Source organism: Echeneis naucrates, chromosome 24, assembly GCF_900963305.1.
Source record: "Echeneis naucrates chromosome 24, fEcheNa1.1, whole genome shotgun sequence".
Taxonomy (NCBI): Eukaryota; Metazoa; Chordata; class Actinopteri; order Carangiformes; family Echeneidae; genus Echeneis; species Echeneis naucrates.
This window is the reverse complement of record NC_042534.1, coordinates 314,719-334,037: the sequence shown is the minus strand read 5'-3', so window position 1 is coordinate 334,037 and position 19,319 is coordinate 314,719. Positions and strand designations below refer to the sequence as shown.

General features: G+C 46.1%; 1 protein-coding gene across 1 annotated transcript in view; it reads left to right on the top strand.

Moving 5' to 3' along the window:
* galnt14 (UDP-N-acetyl-alpha-D-galactosamine:polypeptide N-acetylgalactosaminyltransferase 14 (GalNAc-T14)) overlaps positions 1–19,319 on the top strand; it is a 45,112-nt gene that overhangs the window by 10,618 nt on the left and 15,175 nt on the right. The window contains exon 3 of the mRNA XM_029497060.1: positions 5,603–5,702. Within this exon, the coding sequence (XP_029352920.1) occupies positions 5,603–5,702 (100 nt within the window). The remainder of the gene's footprint in view (positions 1–5,602; positions 5,703–19,319) is intronic.

Sequence of the window (19,319 nt, the reverse complement as noted above, 5' to 3'; positions counted from 1 at the left end):
GCTCGCGGCGGCGCTGTGTCGAAGCGGCCATATCTGTCTGATCCCTGATCTGATCGGTCCTCCCTCCTCAGCCCCGTGTCATCGCACTTCACCCCTGTTGTGGTGTGTTGTGTTAATGAGTGAAGTGTGACAGAGAATTACACTGAGGAAACAGACTGAGACGGAGGATGGAGTGCAGCTCTGATGTCTCATTGATTTCACCTCTTAAATCCACTTCAGATGGAGAAGAGGAGGGATGGGGGAAGAAGCAGCAGAGGGAAACTTAGACACACTCACAGCTGTTGTGTTGTGTTCTGCACTGCTGACTCTGTTGTGTTAATGTCTCAGTAAAACAGACTGAAGAACTTCAAACTGTTATTTGCCATTTTGAAACCTTTAATTTGGAATGTGTCTGTCAGCCATCTTGGACAGTGTCTAAACCTGTCCTCTCTACTGACCGTCAGGCGTCGACTCCACTGACAGTAAAAGTCAGACTGTGTTGAAGTCTGTGGGAAAATGTCCCTCCTCCTTCCTTATATTGAAGTCTATGGGAAAATGTCCCTCCTCCTCAGTAAACGTTTTCCTGATGAGTTTATGGTCTCAGTCTGAAATACAGCATGATGTTCATTTTTAAATGATGCTCCTGTTAGAGGGAATTATGGAAGCCAAGCACACGTGTGTGTCCAGGGGGGGGCTGTCCTGAAAATCTCAATCATTCCTCCATCCTTCAGTTGTCTCCCTTTTACCGGCTGGCTCCCTCTCTTCACTTTATCCCTCCTCCTCCTGTACAGGTGTAGTTGTGTTGTAGTTGTCTTGTAGCTGTAGAGGTGTCGTTATTAGTGTAGTTGTTAAATGTATCAATCTGGTTCCCTCAGTCCAAACAGACTGTCTGTCTGGAGCCGTGCAGGGTTACTGTTGATGAGCCTACGAACAACTGGATCATTCAACGCACACATTCACAATCCAAAAAGAATGTACACAATCACACACAAAAGCAGCATCAGTCTCTCCTGCTGAGCTGTGGAGAATGAGAATTACAAGTAAAACACTGCAGTAAACATCCACCTACACACACACAGTGATTTTTATTGCAGTCTAGAACTGCTGCTCTGAAGCTCATGCAGAGTTCACTGATAACAAGTTTGAGCTGAAGAAACAAGAGAAGAAGAATCTGATGGAGGAAACTGATAAACAAATTAAACCATAAATCAAATCAATCAATAATTAACTGATTAATACAATCAGATGAGTAATTAACCAATGAACAAGCTGCAGAAAATGAACATAGCTGACAGCAACACAATCAGTGTGTTAGACACGTTGCTGCTCGTTGGTTTATCTGAGTGACACAAAGGAGAACGATGTCATTGAACACTTCACAGAGTTCTGGACCTGACCCGATCTGATCCATTAGCCCCGGTTTCTTGGTCTGAGCTTTGGCATTTTCAAACTGCTCTGAAGTAAACATTGAACTGACCCAAACAGAACCAGAACTCTGATGTTCCTGGTTCAGGTTTGGGTAGCTCTGGTCCATGGACCTGGGCCTGGTGGATCAACGAAAACGTCTGTCACAGTTAGCTGCTCAACCAGCACTGAATTAGATCTGAGCCAAGGTAATGATTGAACTCAAGAGAACGCTGAAACAGGAGTTTATAGCTAATTTCCTCCAGTTTCTGTTCCAGTCACACACACGCAGTCGTCATGTATAGATTCAGTTGGTTGCTACAACAACACACTTTCAGTCTGAATTGTTAAGCAACAGCAGCTCAACATGATGTTTACTGACACACACTCCTTAAACAGGATTACTACTACAGAAATGAAGTCTAAAATGTATTCATAACATTTTGAAGCCCAGAATTAGTCTCAGTTCTCCCTCAGATTGTTGCTTAAATCCTATTTTCTGATTTTTAATCTTGTGTTTGGTTTGAAACCAGAAAAATTTGAATAATTATCCTAAAACCTGTTTTTAACCATCAAAATCCAAAATCCACTCAAAAATGTTTTTGATTTTGTTAGGGATTAAAGATATGAGAATTTAAAGCGGGGTCTCTTTGACCTTCTGGGGGTAGAGTCCCTGCCAAGATGGCGACGATCGAAGGAGAAGCACAGGTATAAGATGACAGAGAAGGCAGGAATAGAAGGATAGGAAACAAGGGAGGACAACAAGGAAATGTGAGAGGAAGCACTTAATAAACTGAAAGCTGTCCTCCTCCCTTCCTTCTTCCTTTTATTTCATTTAATTTCCTTCCAGCTGAAGTCACTTCATGATGTTTTGTGGTGCAGGTGTGTGTGGGGGCCTGATTTTGGCTTTTAAATCGTTGGGGGCTCCTGGTTGTTCAGAGGCTGCCTTCATTTGTGTACACATGAAAACAGTCTCGTACAAACAAACTACACACCACACATTAAGTATGATACATGACGAACACAACATCTACACAGTTTAGTGCCTGAATAAACAAACAGTGGGGGGGCAGAGCGCTGTCCTTGTTTGAAGTGATCAATAATGACAACTGAGAAATACCCAGAATGCAGATGGATCAACTCGGCGATGAACAGTGGAGGTCGAGCGTTCATCAGCTCAAATGGAGCGTGCTGAAATATATAGATGTTTCAGCGGAGGGAAACATGGCCGCACATCACTGTACATCCAGCTGACTGCATGTTCAGAGACGCACTCGGCCGTGAAGACTGTCAAACACGCATTAACGGCCACGCAGCGATGTCGAAACAAACGCACCCAGCTCCCAGTTATCCTGCCGCAACTTTAAGCCTTCAGACAGCACTTTTTTTCTTTTTGCTGTGACGGCAGGAAGAAAGGTCAAAGGTCACAGAGACCAGTCTGCACAGAAAAACACCTTCATCTGCTCTCAGAATCCAGCCTTGTCAGTCCAGCCCTCTGATGCTGGGAATTGTGTGCTACCTTATGTGTTTGAGCTGAGTGTAGACTGGATTAAAGGTCCCTCTGTCCCTGTTAGAGGACGGGCTCAGACCTTCTGGCTCTCTTCCATAATCTGTGACATCAGCGGGGGTTGTTTGTGTTCAGGTTAGACAGAGAATACGATGTTGAAAGGTTCACTGTTACCAGCTGTCAGGCCTTCTGGAACTTTGTGATGCCTTCAGATAGAGAGAAGCCTGTCATGGATATCAACCCTTCGAAATAGAAGACTGAGGGAGTTAAAATGTGGACCTTTAATAATTTGAGATTGTAATATGAATCTGTAGAAATCTGAAGCTTCAGAGAAAGACTGCTGGTTTCTCTCGTTAAAGTGCCTGATGTGCTGAATACACATTCTGTTTTCATCAAACACTAATCCACACAGCACCGCAGCATCACTTAATCTCATTTAGTCGGACACACTGATTAACACATTTACTGCTGTCCGTCTGGTTCAGGAGCCGGAGAGCTTAGATCAGAGTTGATGTGATTGAATCTCTCAGGTCTGTTTTGAGGAGGACAAGAAAACATAAAACAGTGAAAGAGCAGTGTCCACATGTCTGCCTGACGCTGAAACCAAGAGATTTAGTCCTGAAGGAAGAAGAAGGAAGGAAAGAAGGAAACCAATGAGCTGGGGTCATGATGGAGGTGATGATGCCGTTCCTTCCACATTACTTTATTATATAAATTCATGGAGTGTAATTTTCTGAATTAGACGGCCAGGGAGAGACAGAATAATAAAAGTTTAACAGAGGGAGGAGAGACAGAGGGAAAGACGGAGGAGGAGAGATGGATCAGGCGATCTCCCAACATGACAGCCTCATCAGACAGCCATGTGTGGTGAGGGGGAGACAAAGACAGGGAGGAAATTGTTCTGTCAGTTGTATCATTATCTTCCAGGGCTCCATGTCCTCACCCTCTCTCTTCCTGCCGCTGTCTCATCTGCTCGGCCGTCCAGACATCTAATGGAACAGTCCATGCAAATAGCTCGGGTTAATAGAGCGAGGGACATGGGGGGGGCTTTAGTTTCAAGTCTTCACTACAATTCATTTTTTAAATGATGCTCCATTTAGAGGGAAACAGACCAGGAAGGAGGGGAGGGGTTGGGGTGGGGCTAAGGTGTGATTGACAGATTGTACCGCCCAATCAGAAGAGAGTCCAAAGCAGGTCAGATCCACCTTCTCCTCCTAATATGGTTTCCACTGCTTTAAAAAACCAAGATGGTCATCAGATAAAAGACGAACTTCGCTCAGCTGTGTTCTGTTATGTCCGTCCATCTCTCTGGTTGGATGTTTATATTCATGATCCTCAGAAGATAAACCCTGAGCTTCCCCATGACTGGACTGACTGTGTTTCACTGTCATGACGGTAGCAGGTTAAAGTGTTTTGGTGAAAGGATCCAGACTCCAACAGAGACATTCTGGGTCAGTGCAGCCAGAGGAGACGTGCTGTCACCTCCTCATTATAGAGGACACACATGCCACAGAGAGCTGGACGGATGTTAAAAATAGTGCCGAGCCAGGCTGCGGCTCAGTGCAGGACTCCGACAGACCGCTGACAGCTGCTCGCCACTGTCAGCAGGTGCTCACTGTGGCTCCTTAGACCTCTGTCTGTCTCTGTCATATTATTCATGATGTGCGCTGTAATTGTGCTGGTGAGTCAGGACGTTGTAAAGCATCAGCTCAGATTGATGTGGTAATAAGTTGTGTGTAACTGTGAGTGTTGGCTGATGGAAGCAGAATAAGTCGTGTGAGCTTCGCGGACTGATGGCATCCTCCTTCGGCGGTTTGTCTTCAGCTCATTGGTCTCTTCATATGACACATGCAGTAATCCCCGCTGCTGACCTCTGACCTTTAGCCAAGCAGTGGTGGTGCAAAGGGATAAAAAGCGGCGTTGACAGCAGATAACTGAGCATTGATCTGCCTCCCAGCTGTAACCTCTGAGTCCACTGTGGGGATAAAGGGCTGAGGAAGACCAGCCCTGATGTCAGACCTTTAAAGATGTACCTGTGAAGTGTCTTAGCTGAGGACAAAAGGTCCTGGAGTGGTGTCATCCAGGTCCACTCATAGTCCCTTTAAAAGATAAGTGTGACCAGCATCCAGTCCAGTCCAGAATCTAGTCCAGATCTACAGAGGCTCCACCTCACAACATCCAGGACTTAAAGGATCTGCTGCTAACGTCTCAGTCCAGGTCCCACAGCTCAGCTTCAGAGGTGTAGAGGAGCCTGAACCTCCGGGGTCAGGTGGTCTTTAGCAGAGATCTGCTCCAACGGCGTCTCTCTGAAGCTGCTGCAGGAATTGAATCACCGCGTCATCACGTCCTTGTGAGATAATGGATGCCGAAGCTTCGATAAGAGACAAACTCAACCTCCTGGTTTTTATCTGGAGCCGGCTTCACTCGTCATCTAAAACACCACACTGGTGTTTAAGGTCATGTGCTGCAGAAGTTTGAGGAAAGACAGACAAACTCATCTGGACCTGGATATACTCTAAATGTAAATGTGGCCCGACTTGGCTCTACAGTACGCTGTGAATAAATAACCTTCCCGGTGCGGGCGGCCCTGAATGCCCCGCTGTAATGTATGCGCAGCGCTTTAAAGAAAAGGGTTCAGTCAGCACACATGCATCAGTGACTGCAGAATATAAAGACCTTAATACTCCTCAGGATGTCCTTTACTGTGATTAGGAACCTTCGGTGCTGCAGACCAGCAGCTCGCTGGACTCTAATCCCGGTGAGGGACGTCCTCGTGGTCGAAGGCTCCGACACAATGGCTTTATCACCTCAGGTATTAGTTTCCCTGCAGGCCGGCCACTCGGCTTATTGTGAAAGGTTTTATCACCCAGCAGCTGCTGTTCAGTATGGTTTTTTTTTCTGCTGCTGAATGTTAAGTGTTCAAGTGACTGTGTTTTATCACGACTTTAAAGCTTCTGTGAAATATATACATGTACACAAGAGTAATGGCAGCAGACCAGAAGAATTAACCATGAAGATTCAACCTCTGCAGGAACAACACTCACAAAACTGATATATAGACTTAGAGCAGTGCAAATCATTAGACTCCAGATACCTACTAATATGATGAACAGTTAGAGCCCACGATTCAGAGGAAACAGAAAACCAATAATAATAAAAACTACTTTGTATTGTATTTAGTACAAACAGCTCTGTTGATGTAAAACAAATTGTAGAAACCTCACAAATTTACATGACTAAATATTCACAATATTCCTGCTGCTAATAAACTGGATTTTAGAATTAGAACAGAACATTTTACAGTGATATATAATATAATTTAGATTTTATATTAGAGGTAAAAGTTTGAACTTCTGACCATGTTTTATCTGAAGTGCTGATGTCAGTAAGAAGGAACCAAAACCATCTCAGATCTTAAACTGTATGGACCTTTAAACCAACTTATTGTTAGTCGTAGCTTCGAACTAAAGCCCAGCAGGTGAGCAGGCTAAATGGTCAGGACAGTTTTTCAGGGATCAGCCATCAAAGTAAAACTAAAACAGATGGACAAGCTGACAAACACGGACGCTTTGAGGGATTTCATCCATCGCTGAGTCAAATCCAGAGAGTGAAAAACAAACCTGAGACAAACTCAAATGTCTTCAGTGTGTATCTGAGCGTCTCTTTGTGTTGTCTTCAAAAGGAGGAAGCAGGAAGGTGAGCCGCCAGTACAGCCGGGCTGCTGGATCTATTGTAATGTGGAAGCAGACTTGGTTTAATCCCCGTCCCACTGCAGCCTAATCCAAATGGAGCGCTGAATAGTCCTGAAGCTAATAGCCTCCCAGGAGCGTCTCCATCGGCTCGGCCTGCAGATTAATACGAGCCGGTTCCGCCCGGTGACTCTGTGTCGGAGGGAATTTTTCCTCTGGCCTGCTCAGCTGTGCCTCTTCTGTGTCTGAATCCAGCAGGACAGCAGCTGCCGTCGGATCAACCGGCTTCACTTTAACACCAGAACACACCAATGAGTCTGAGATCCGTCCTCACCTCCTCTGCACACTAATTACCTTCACATCCGACTGCAGCCACGTTAACTTTCTGTTCAGAAAGGATTGGTTATTTTCCACTAGGACCAGACCAGCCCAGAGTCCGCCTGAGTCCCAGTCAAGAGCCTGGAAAGGAAAGCCTTTCCCTTCCTTCCCCACTTTCTTTCTCAGTCCTTGGTCCTCATTCCTTCTTCCCTCCAGCCTGTTCTCTTCCTCCTCTCTTCTTTTTCTCTGCTTTGGTATGAAATTGATTTCGAAGTGATTTATGAACGATGAGAGGCTTATTAAGAGTTTATGTCATAACTCTTCATTACTTAACTATTAACTGGCTTCTTCTGTTCTGTGCATGTGTGACTTATAAGGAGTGTGTGTGTGTAAAAAAGTATTTAAAAAGCACCTTATAATGAATTGGAGTTTGATGGATGTCATTAAGGAAATCGTCCTGTGGATTCATTGCTGAGCAGCTCATCTTCAGGCGGGAGATTTCAGATGCTCCGAATAAGAAATAACACAACAGAGTAAAAGCAACTCCTACACACACAGGTACACACACACACACACACACACATACAGGCACACACTCACCTGCACAGCTGAAAGCAGGTAAACAAACACCCACTCAGGCTCAGGCGACCTCGGCCTCAAGCAGCAAACGGAGAGAGACAGAGCCGGACCTGGAGCGCTGCTTCGCCGTGTAAACACGTTTTAATTGAATAAACCTTCGCTGCAGCAAACAAACGGCACCTCGGCCGCTTCAGGTTTCCTGTTCAGCCACTTATGCTGTAAGTTATGAGCGTGTAACGACAGCTGAGTCGCCGACACGGCTGCTGTCAGGCCCTAAATGTGTAAATTGAAACTCTGAGCTGAGCAGCGCCACAATCAATATCTCGTCCTCAGGACAGGAAGATGTTATTTCGTGGCTGAGTGTGTGTGTGTGATCACATTATGCTTGCCTGGGGCAGGCTGACGGCTGCAGGGATGAATACAGTGCAGACGTGAGGAGGGAAAATCACTGTCATTTACTGGCGCGTGGAGATTGATGCTTCAGTTTGAGCTGCAGGAGGCGACACACAGCTGACTCTGCTGTGATTGTGTCGTGTTGTGTGAAGCATCACTGAAGATGAAACGTTGACGACCGTATGTCGTTTGTGTAGATCACTGATGTGTTTGTGTGTTGGACTACACATGAGCTCCTTGTCTTCAGCATCATCAGAGATCTGATGTCTGAGCTGAACTGGGGGAGCTTGGATTATTTCCCACCAACAGTGTGTGAGTCGGTGTGTCTCTTGGTATCCTTCCTCCTGTGAATTATTAATGAGAGTCTGAAGGTTGTGACGGCTCGTCCACTTTCACAGCTCAGTGACTCATTATGTTTCAGTTATGTCAACAGAGAAGAGCACGACTGTAAATCTGTAAATCTGTGAAGGATCCAGTAGTCCTGAGCTCCAGGCGTCTGTCAGGAGCTGCTCTGATGAATCTGACGCTGCTGCTGCTTGTTTTCACATCCATCCTTCCTCTGATCCAGATCGGGTCACAGTGACAGTCCAGACCTCCCAGCTCCTCCTGGGGAGATCCTCCAAGATCTGGTCCTTTCCGACCTGACTGCAGATCAGATGGAAGGATTTCTTTGGATGGTCGCAGCCTGTAGGACACAGGTCCACCGCAGTCCTCTCTCTGATTCATCCGTTTGGTTTACTTCTCCTGGCCAATGTTTCTATTAGAGACGGAGCTGCAGCATGGTGGCTAACGCTTGTAGCTGGATGAGCTGAGGGACAGACGAGATCGCTTTCTTTTACCGCAGTGACACAAACACCCTGTGAAAGTGACTTTAATGTGTTTTTTAAAGTCCTGAACAGAAGGCAGTGTGTCTTGTTTAATTAGACCCTGTAGATGCTTCCTTCCGTTGCCCAGAGTCCATTAGACGAGCAGCCAGTTTTACTTACATCTGGTGAAACCTTGGGAATATTAAGAAGCGGCTCGGCAGCAGAGCGAGTCTGACGGATGTAGGTGTCTTTAATGAGCAGCACACTTTTCTTTTTTAGCTCTCTGTGGGAACACCGAGTCAGTTTAACTCCACCGTGAAGGAGAAGCTGCAGCCTCTGGTGGTTTTACCTGCAGCACCAACGGTGGGAGGGGCTGAAGGAGGAAACCACCGACCACCAGGGGGACCGTCAGGCAGTACGGACTTCTCAAATCAAATCAGATTTATTTGTATAGCGCCAAATCATAACAAAGTTACATCAAGGCACTTTACATATACAGCAGGTCTGGACCAAACTCTTTATAAATTTATTTAAAGAGACCCAACAGATCCCCCGATGAGCAAGCACTTAGTGACAGTGGCAAGGAAAAACCTCCTTTAAGAGGCAGAAACCTCAAGCAGAACCAGGCTCAGGGGGGGGCGGCCATCTGCCTCGACTGGTTGGGTTGAGAGTGGGAGAGAGAGAGAGAGACAGAGAGAGAGAGAGGCATTGGAGGGGGGGGGGTGTAGGCAGGAACATGTTGCTGCATGAAGTTCATGGAGTTGAGCTGTAGTACAGAATTCATGAAATATGGGACCAGCAGGTGTTGCAGGAACATGGGATGGAGATGAGTCACCACCTGCAGGATGAGGACAGAGAGAGAGGAGAGGAACTGGGAGAGACAGAGACTTTGGCAGAACATGGTTAGCAAATGCAGTATAAATGCTTAGAACTGGGAGAAACTGTTGTTTCTATTGGAAAATGTCCCTCCTCCTCCTTTATATTGAAGGTTATGGGAAAATGTCCCTTCTCCTCCTTTACCTTTATATTGAAGTCTATGGGAAAATGTCCCTCCTCCTCCTCAGTTAACGTTTTAACCTGATGAGTTTTTGGTCTCAGTCTGAAATACAACATGTTGCTTTTTTAAATGAAACTCCATTTAGAGGGAAACGGAGCAGGAAGGAGGGGAGGGTTAGAGGGCGGGGTTACTGTGTGACTGACAGACCAGCTGGATGTGGACTGTTAGATTTAATCTGGTCCTATATTCATAATAAAAATCACAGACAGGTTTGACTCCATCAGCTCTATATGACTAATTGTGTTGTTACAACTTACACACACAATGACACAGTGCTCCATCAGTGAGAACAACAGCATGTGGGTTAATGCAGGTTACAAGAAATGGAGGTTGTTAGTGACGCTAATTAGGTGAATCAGGAGGAAGTGGCGGTGGACTTGTGATCTTCAGGCCACAGAGAGCAGAGGAGACGGGAGATCATTTAAATGTTCAGAGCCCGAAGCTGAAGCTGATTCAAGTCGTGTCAGGGAGGAGGAAATGTGATCTCTGTGTGTATCTCTGTGTGTGTGTCTTTGTGTATGTGCGTGTGTGTGTGTGTGTGTGTGTGTCTCTGTGTATCTGTGTGTGTGTGTGTGTGTGTGTGTGTGTGTGTATCTGTGTGTGTGTGTGTGTGCCTTTGTGTATGTGCGTGTGTGTGTGTGTGTGTGTGTGTCTCTGTGTATCTGTGTGTGTGTGTGTGTGTGTGTGTGTGTGTGTGTGATACTGTACTCTCCCTCTCTGAGTCACAGACAGCCAATTATAAAAACCCAACGGCCACCTCGTCCTCTCTCTCCAGCTGCCTCAGTCATTTCCTCCCTCTCTCGCCCTCCCTGTCTCATTCACCATCTCTCTCTTATCTTTCTTGCTCGCTCTGTTCCCACCGCCCCCACCCCCACCCCACAACCCCTCCCCCTCTCTCGCTATATAAAACTGCATTAATAAACCCCTGTTGAGGTAAAACTAGGAGAGGAAATAATGGGAGGAAAGGAAATGACAGGGAAGGAAGGGAAGGAAGGGAAGATGGAGATGAAAGCAACAGAGAGGAGATAAAAGGAAAAGAGAGGAGAAAGCGAGGGATGTGAGAGGACCAGATTCATTTAAATTAGTTTAGACTCCATTCATGTTGAAGTGGAAATTAAATCAGGGCGACAGGAAGTCCATTAGGACGCTGTTTCACCCCGATTCAGAGACACTTCCCGTTTGCACTTGTCCTTCGGAGAGCATCTCCATTGTGAGCTCTCAGCCTGCATTCAGAATCTGAGCCTGAAAACCAGCTGGCAGGACTTCTGGGACTTTGTGATGTCACAACTAGCTGGTCACTGCCCTAAGCCGATTCCCCTAAGCCCCGCCTACCCAGAGAAAATTTTATCATCTCCTCTGATTGGCTGACTGACCTGTCGTCAGAGAGACGGGATGGAAAACTTCACTGACTGGACCTTTAAATAAAGTAACCTGGATGAAATAATACAGAAATAGAATATTTCTGCTGTTTCAGCTGCAGTTTGAGAGCTGACTGATACACTGTTGTGGTGGTGTTGTTGTCATCACTGGTGGAGGAGGACAGACAGGGCGAGGTCTTTATTCTTTGTGTGTTACTGAGCATCTCCTTCACAGTAAATAATCCTCTCCACAGTCCTGTGACACCGCTGTGTCTTTAAACACACACCTCGTGCGCAGCAGTGTGTGTCTGTGTGCGTTCATGCAGACACACACTGCCCTGCTCTGGTCTCAGCAGCAGCTTCAGTTTTATTTATTCCCTCGGACTGATAGCTCCAGCTGTTGGTCAGAGACAGTGATGAAGTGACTGCTCCTGTACCGAGTCCTGAACGCAGCGACGTTCAACTTCAACAGCCAACTGCACCATCTGTATAGCTGCAAGCACTGTGTGTGTCTGTGTGTGTAGCTGTTATTTAAGTTGATGAAGAGGTGTGTGTCCAGATTGTATAGCCTGGGACAGCTGTGCTGCTCGGAGCAATACAGTCGTCACGCACCATCTGCCATGTTACACACAAACACACACCATCAACATGTTGTGATTTAAGCAAGCAGACAGATCCAACACCTGGGTTGGCCTTCAGCTACCTACCACTGTCTCACGTACACACACAGACACAAACATCAGTCTTTCTTGTGTTTTGTGTTATCTCTCGGTACAAAGACACCTTTTGATTTTCATGTGTGTTGGCATGTTGGACGTGTGTGTGCGTGCGTGTGCAGGAGTTGGTGTCTGTGTGTGTGTGCAGCCTATGGAGGAAGCAGTGTGTTTTAATTAGCCTGTATGCTTCTGTAACGGCTGCTCCTAAACACCAGTACGGCTCCCTGGAGACACTAACAGGTGCCGCAGTGCGTGTGTGTGTGTGTGTGTCACAAACAATAGAGAATTTAAGCACAGATACATGACACATGGATACACTAATAGGTCCGCGGAGGCTGCAGCTTATTGCGTGTGTGTGTGTATTTTGTGCCTAATGAACAAACTCCTGAACAACAAAACCAGACTTTGTACTAACTGGTTTCCTGCTCAGAGAAACAACCGTCAGTCTGAGCTTTAAAACAGTAGAAACCAGATTTGGAGCAGGAGGTGGATCTGACCTGCTCTGTACTTGGTCCTGATTGGGTGGTACAGTCCGTCAGTCATCACAGTAGCCCCGCCCCCTAACCCCTCCCCTCCTTCCTGCTCTGTTTCCCTCTAAATCATGTTGTATTTCAGACTGAGACCATAAACTCATCAGGAGAGGAGGAGGGGCATTTTCCCATAGACTTCAGTACAGTCTGACTGCTGTTTCCAGTCAGGGATGGTCTGTTCAGGCTCTGCAGACCAGACTCAGGTCCAGGTTTGCAGTCAGTGTGGTTTTAAGGTGTAAACGGTGGTTTTTGTGTCGGTAATAAAAGCCGGTGCCGCAGGCTGCGATTTCTTATTTCAGAGGAAGGAACATTTATCAGAGAGATTAACGGCCTGCTGAGACATCTGCATATTAGAAATGTGTGTTTTTAACCACGATAAATCATCTGCAGCCTGCGGACGGAAACTGTCGCTCTGCTGGAGCCGATAAAGCGTCAATTTAAAATTTCAACGCTCAGCGGGTACAGTGACTCAGCAGCACAACACACACTGTACCTGGACACAAACATCACGCTGTTGTTGTTGTTGTTGTTGTTGTTGTTGTTGTAAGGCTCATTGAAAGCCTAGTGGATATATATTGTTTTTGGGAACATCGTAGTGTTTTATCATGTGTGTGTGTGTGTGTGTGCGCGCACTGTGGACTCTGGTGGCCTGTTATTGTGTTTTCTGTGTTTGTCTTTGTTTATTCATGTGCTTCTGCTGAAGTGTGTGTCAACAGAGCAGTGTGTGATTCAGTGTGTGTGTCAGTGAGTGGAAGTGTTTAGGGGAGTGATGAGGCATGGAGGATATTAGAGCTTTTTTCTCTCCCACTGTCACTCTGAGTGTGTGTGTGTGTGTGTGTGTGTGTGTGTGTGTGTGTGTCTGGGAAGCTCTCCAAAATAGGATGTACCCCCTCCAATCACCAGCTGTTTACCTCAGATAGCTGCCACTGAATTTGGAGGACCACACACACACACACGCACACACACACACACACACACACACATACAGAGAGACACACACACTGTCACTCACTTTCTCTCCCCATCAGATTTGATTAGATGATTGTTGGGTGATGTTAAGGTGAACTCATGTGAGTGTGTGTGCGCCTCCTTCCAGAGTTCTGACAGTGTCCAATTAGAGAATTAGCAGAGATCATTGACCGACTGCTTGACTGCCTAACTAACCAGCTGTGTGTTTGTGCGTGCAGCCAGGTGGCCTTGTCCTCTGAATGTGTCAGATTTTTAGTTAGCTCTTGTGTTCTCCTGTTCAAGTCTTTACAACGTAGAAATAAATTCACAAACACACTTGGGCTGACACACAAACTCCAGTGAAGGGCGGTTGGCGGGCTGCTGTGGTGGAGCTCAGCTGAACATGCTGTGTTAGCATGAAGGTGAGCCGCAGAGTCACACGGTGGAAAAACAACGAGCAGCTGATCATCCACCAGTTCATAATGAGCAGCTGTGTGTGTGTTCATTTGGTCTGTGTTTTAGGGTGGTGCCGGCTTTGTTGTGACATCACAAAGCCCCAGAATTCCTGGTCCTGGGTTTAAGGTTCTGTTTCTGCACCTCTGAGACTTTATCTGGATTAATGCAGATCCTAGACCTGATCTAGAATCAAAGACCACATGGAGAAGCGTAAAAAGTATTAGAACAACAACAAAAACAATATTACCAGTAAATTGGTGAAAAGTATCCATGAATGTAATGAAGTCTGGTTCAGTCAATGACGAGTGTCGGTCATGTTCTGCTTTTGGCTCTGTGTTTGTGTGTTCATATTTGTGTGTGTGTTTGTTTTCTATCCTCACACTCACAATGTTGATTATGTGAAATTATTCATCCTTATGGAAATGCTAATTGAATTTCATGGGTTTAAATGAAGTGTATGTCCTTGTGTCTTTGTGTCTTTGTGTACTATATATCACCCTGCCACCTGGGTGCAAAAATGTGATTGCAGTCAATATGATCCTCGCAAGTGTGTGTGTGCGTGCGTGTGTGTCTGTGTGTTTGTGTGTAGGCATGTGAAACAGATGAGGGGAGGAGAAGACCAGAGGGAGAAACACAACTCTTTTTCAGCATCACTTCCTGCAACATTCAGCCTAAAGGCATCACCATGCGAGAGTAGAATCACTGATCGGAAATAAATATTAGGAAGCTGTGTGTGTCTGTGTGTGTGTGTGTGTGTGTGATGAAGCTGTATTTGGTCAGAGACATCATCGTTGAAGCATGGTTGGTCTTTGATCTGAGTCCGAAGTCCTGATCAGGTTCAGGTCTGAACGTAGGCACACCTGATCCACTCCTGAAGGGCCTGACCTTTGAACCTAAACAGGCCGTATTAAAGACTTGAAACCAGAGACTGAGACCATAAACACTCCAGGAAGACCAGAGTCCCAGTCCAGAGAATCTGGTCCTGCTCAGCTGGGTGGAGAAGAGCCGGTCTGCTCATGGATGGTTCTTTTTCGTCACCATCTGTTCCACCCTTAGAGTTGCATGCAGCTCTTGTTGCTTAGCAACCTTAACTTTTTTCCATAAAACTTAGTGTTTTCAGGTTTTAACCGCTGAACTGTCGACTGAAACCCGATACTGACGGTCTGATCCTCACACTGGATCCTGGGAGATGTTGGGCTGAGACTGAAATGGGACGGTCCTGTTGGTCTTCAGATGGATCCAGATGGCTAAACGTTCAGATCAGCCGCCTTCTGCCCCTCGGCTGATCGATGTTGTTTTAATGTGAGGTGACCTTCAGAGCCTTTCAAGGTCACCAAGGTCGCCTTAGTCAGGCTGATGACACCATCAGGTGAAAGGTCAGAGGTCAGCTCTTATCCCTCTGATGGCACATAATGGTGTGTGTCTGTGTGTGTGTTAAACAACTAGGGCAGCAAAGGCTCTTGCTGCTGCACCTGCAGGCAACCTGGCATCACACAAACTGCTAAGCTGAGTGTGTGAACAGTGTGTGAACAGGCTGTGTAGTTGTGTGTGTGTGTGTGTGTGTGAGGCACTAATACTTACCTGGCACTGGGATTCTTCCCCTGCGGGGTTTCACTGAACACAATGAAACGACACAACTCTGCAGAGTTTAATGTGTGTGTATGCATAGATGTGCATTAACGTGTCTTAGCATATATGTTTATGTGTAATAAGACATGCACACCCTGTCACTCTTTGACAGATGAGGTTTTCACAGCATAGTGTGTGTGTGTGTGTGTGTGTGTGTAATGTATACACCACCATCTGTGGTTGGGTCCTAGTTTAGACTGAAATATTGCTTCATTCATCATCCAGCAGAACCTACACACAATTTTTTGCATCAATATGCTGGGTGTGTGTTTCCTCATGCATTGTGTGTGTGTGTGTTTGTGTGTGTGTGTGTGTGTGGTGTAGAGTGACCACAGATCCATTGTACAGAGTTCTCCATGTGGAAACCCCCTCCCCCTGCCTGCCTCTAAACATTCATCTACTCTGTGTGTGTGTATTAGTGTGCATTTGTGTGTAAGTATACGTTTGTGTGCCTGTGTGTGTCTGACCTGGGGCTACAGAGTGACTGATGGTTTCCTGCCTGTGTGAAGCAGACTTGGGATTTTCAGCTATGTCAGGACTGACACACACACCGTGTCATATACTGTGTTCTCATGGAGTGTGTCCACGTGGTGACGGAGCCTGATGTCAGACGGAGGCTCGTTAGGGCCAAATTCTCTCTCTGTCTGTCCCCCACAGTCCAGTCAGCTGATGTAGACAGAAATAGAGACGAGGGTGTGAAACAAGGAGCGAACACACTTCCATCCTCTTCTTCTTCCTTCCCTCCTTCCCTTAGTCATTCTCACTGATGGTTGTTTCATCAGTTTTTTTGTTCAAAGTTTCATCTGAGTTAAATCTGAGTGTCCCTGCTCTAGCTCTGCTCTGCACTAGTTGTGTGTTCCGGTTGCAGTAATTGTGTGTTCCTGGTGGTGCTCTCTGTTGTCCCCTCCCTCAGTGTTCACTCAGAAACCGGGACAGACCAGATCCCAGAATCTACTTCAGCAGCAGAATGTGACAAACAATTAAAAGACCCACAAAGAGGCAACAAAACACAGACAAACACACACATTCATATGCATGAGGACATACACAAAGTAAAATTCAAGGACCGTTGAGTACACACACAGTCAGAGGAGTAGAACTGTACAGCATGCATATATAAGCAGCAGCTCTTTGCAGTTCCAGCCTCATGTTTTTCAAAAAGTCAGAAAAGTCTAAAAACAGGAGACTCAGTCGGTGGGGGGGGCGCTAACAAGCAGCTAAAATAATCACTTTTTTCCTCTCAGAAAAGCACCTTCTTCTTCTGTGGTGCCTGACACGCTCTCTCTCAGCCCACCCCCAGCTGTTGGAGGGACAGCAGGTCTGTCCGGATCAGCCCCCACGTTCATAGATTTAGCCCTTCTCTGGGAGTTTTTCAAAATAAGACTTTAGTTTAGGCAGATATCAAAAATACAAAAAGATCAGCCAAACACACTGATTACCTGGTCACCATGGATACCTGTCAGTGGGCGGGGTCTATCAGGCTAAAGTCGGGGCTGTTTTGGGGTCATGATGTTCTGGCTGATTGCCGGAATTAATACTGAACTTCAGTAAGTAGGAATGTCTGATGGTCTGATATTCTCCTGCATCTCTTTGTCATTTATGTTCCTCATAAGCTGCAAACAAACATTTAGCGCGTTCTTCACGCTGCATCTGATTACGTTTGAACAGGACTCTCTGAGGAGCTTCTCATCCAGCAGAATAATTAATCAGCAAATCGTCACGTCTTAACTCAGCACATTTCTTCACAGTCACAGCTCCAGGTCTGCAGGTTCATGTGTGTGTGTTTAGATTTATTTTAAGTGTTTTGGGGGAATCAATCATTAGGATGATGTTTAAATAAGACATGCGGGCTGAATGGACTGAATGGAACTTTTGAGATTCTAGCATGGCGTGGTGTGTTCACTGTCAGTCAGCTGAAAGAGAAATGAGATATCAGAGCTCAGCTGGTCAGTGTCTGACTCCTCGAGTCCTTCTGAGGATTAAACCTGCTTCAATTAAAACTGTTGAATCTACTGGAACTCTTCATTCACCAGAATCATCCACTCGGAAATTTTCTTGATGGAATTTTTCAGTAACAGAAGAAATGAGGAATTATCATCCCCAGCAGCTTCCTCTTTTCTTTGCTCTTCTGTCTCATGATCAGAGCAAAGAAAGCCCTCATTCACCGTGCGTGTGTGCGTTTGTGTATGTGTGTGTGTGTGTGTGTGTGTGTGTGTGTGCAAATATGGCTGTTGTTCAATCAGCCCAAACTGGGCCATTTTCTCTGTGAACACCTGAACAGAAGCCAAAAGGAAAGGTGAAGATCTTCATCATCATCGTCATCATCAGATGACAGCGTGATGATGTCAGTCAGAGGACGCCGTCGGCTGCTCTCACTTCCTGCAGAGGGCGGGGTTACAGTATCTCTGGGCAGCATCACATCAAAACCGCTAATGTTCTGTAGCACAAACACACACTTTGACAGGTCGACTGCAACTGCCTGCAGTCTGTGTGTGTGTGTGTGTGTGTGTGTGTGTGAGATGATGTGATGTTTTTATCTCACCTCCAGATGAACCTTGATGAGCCAACGTGCGTGCACAAACAAACACACACACCATCATCTCCTCCTCATCAAATATAGATGATTTTCTCACCATCTGGACAAACTGAGTCTGAACCTGCAGCAGCTCCCATTTCATTCTTCTCCTGTGTCCTTCCCTCCTCTCTCCTGTCTCCTTCTCTCCTAACCCTAACCCTCCTCTTCTTTCCTTTACTTGATACTTGTGTCATTCTCTTCTATAACCTTTGTTTCCTCCTTCCATCTTTTCTCTTGTCCCTTTCATCTATTTTTCCTCCCCCTTCTTCCTGTTTCCTCTTGAGCTTTGACGCATCAGCAAGTTGCGCACACACACACACACACACACACACACACACACACACACACACACACTTCCACTCTGGGAGTATGGAAGCTTGTTCATATCAGCTTCTACATCAGTCATCTGTCAGCACAACTTTTATCTGTACATCTCTGTCTCTCTCTCTCTATGCCTGTCTGTCACTGTGTCTCTCTGCCTCGTTCGTCCTCTCTCTCTGACACACACACACACACACACACACACTCGGTACCGGCTCATCTTTATCTTATCGTTCCTCTCTGGTAGAGCTGCTGAATAAATCAACTGCAGGAAAACCAGAGATGGAGACAGGGAGATAGAGGGATGGAGGAGGGGGGAAGAGGTGCATGATGGGATATGATATGACAAATATATACAGTGCATGTCCCCGCTCTCAATGGAAGAGAGGGGGAGACAATAGAAAGGGGGGATGAAGTGACAATAATGTGTGTGTGTGTGTGTGCAGATAAATCATACCTGCTCATCTCCATTCATCTAGTGAATATAATGTTCTCTGTAGATGGATAGATCGCCCTCCTCGTCATCGACCTTCGTCTGAACTAATGAGCTGCCGCTGTGTTGGTTCTCTCTGACTGATGCTGTGTGACGACCCGTTAATTCAGCCAATCAGGAGGGGAGCAGAGTTTCTGACCTGCAAAGAGTGTGTTCTGTCCATGAGACATCATCGTGACATCATTGTGACATCATGTGTCGTCAATCAGCTCTGTTACCGTTAAAGGTCCATGCTTTGGCTTCCCCAGTCTTTTATTTTGTATTTTAACAACCAAAAACCATCTCAGTCTAGTTTTTCACCTCCTCTCAGCCTTCTCTGCAGCGCTCCAGGAACACCAGGTCAGTCGGCCAATCAGGAGAGAGGAACTGAGCCTCTCTCCTGATTGGCTGAGAAGCTGAATGGTGAGCTAAGATGGTGAACTGTGGACGAAGAGCTCAGACATGTCTCAGGTGATCCTCTCCATCAGTCACTCATGCTTTTGAATGTGCTGCTTGATCCCTCGACTGATGGAGGATGAGGTACATTTAAAGACACATAATAACAAAACACACGCACGCACT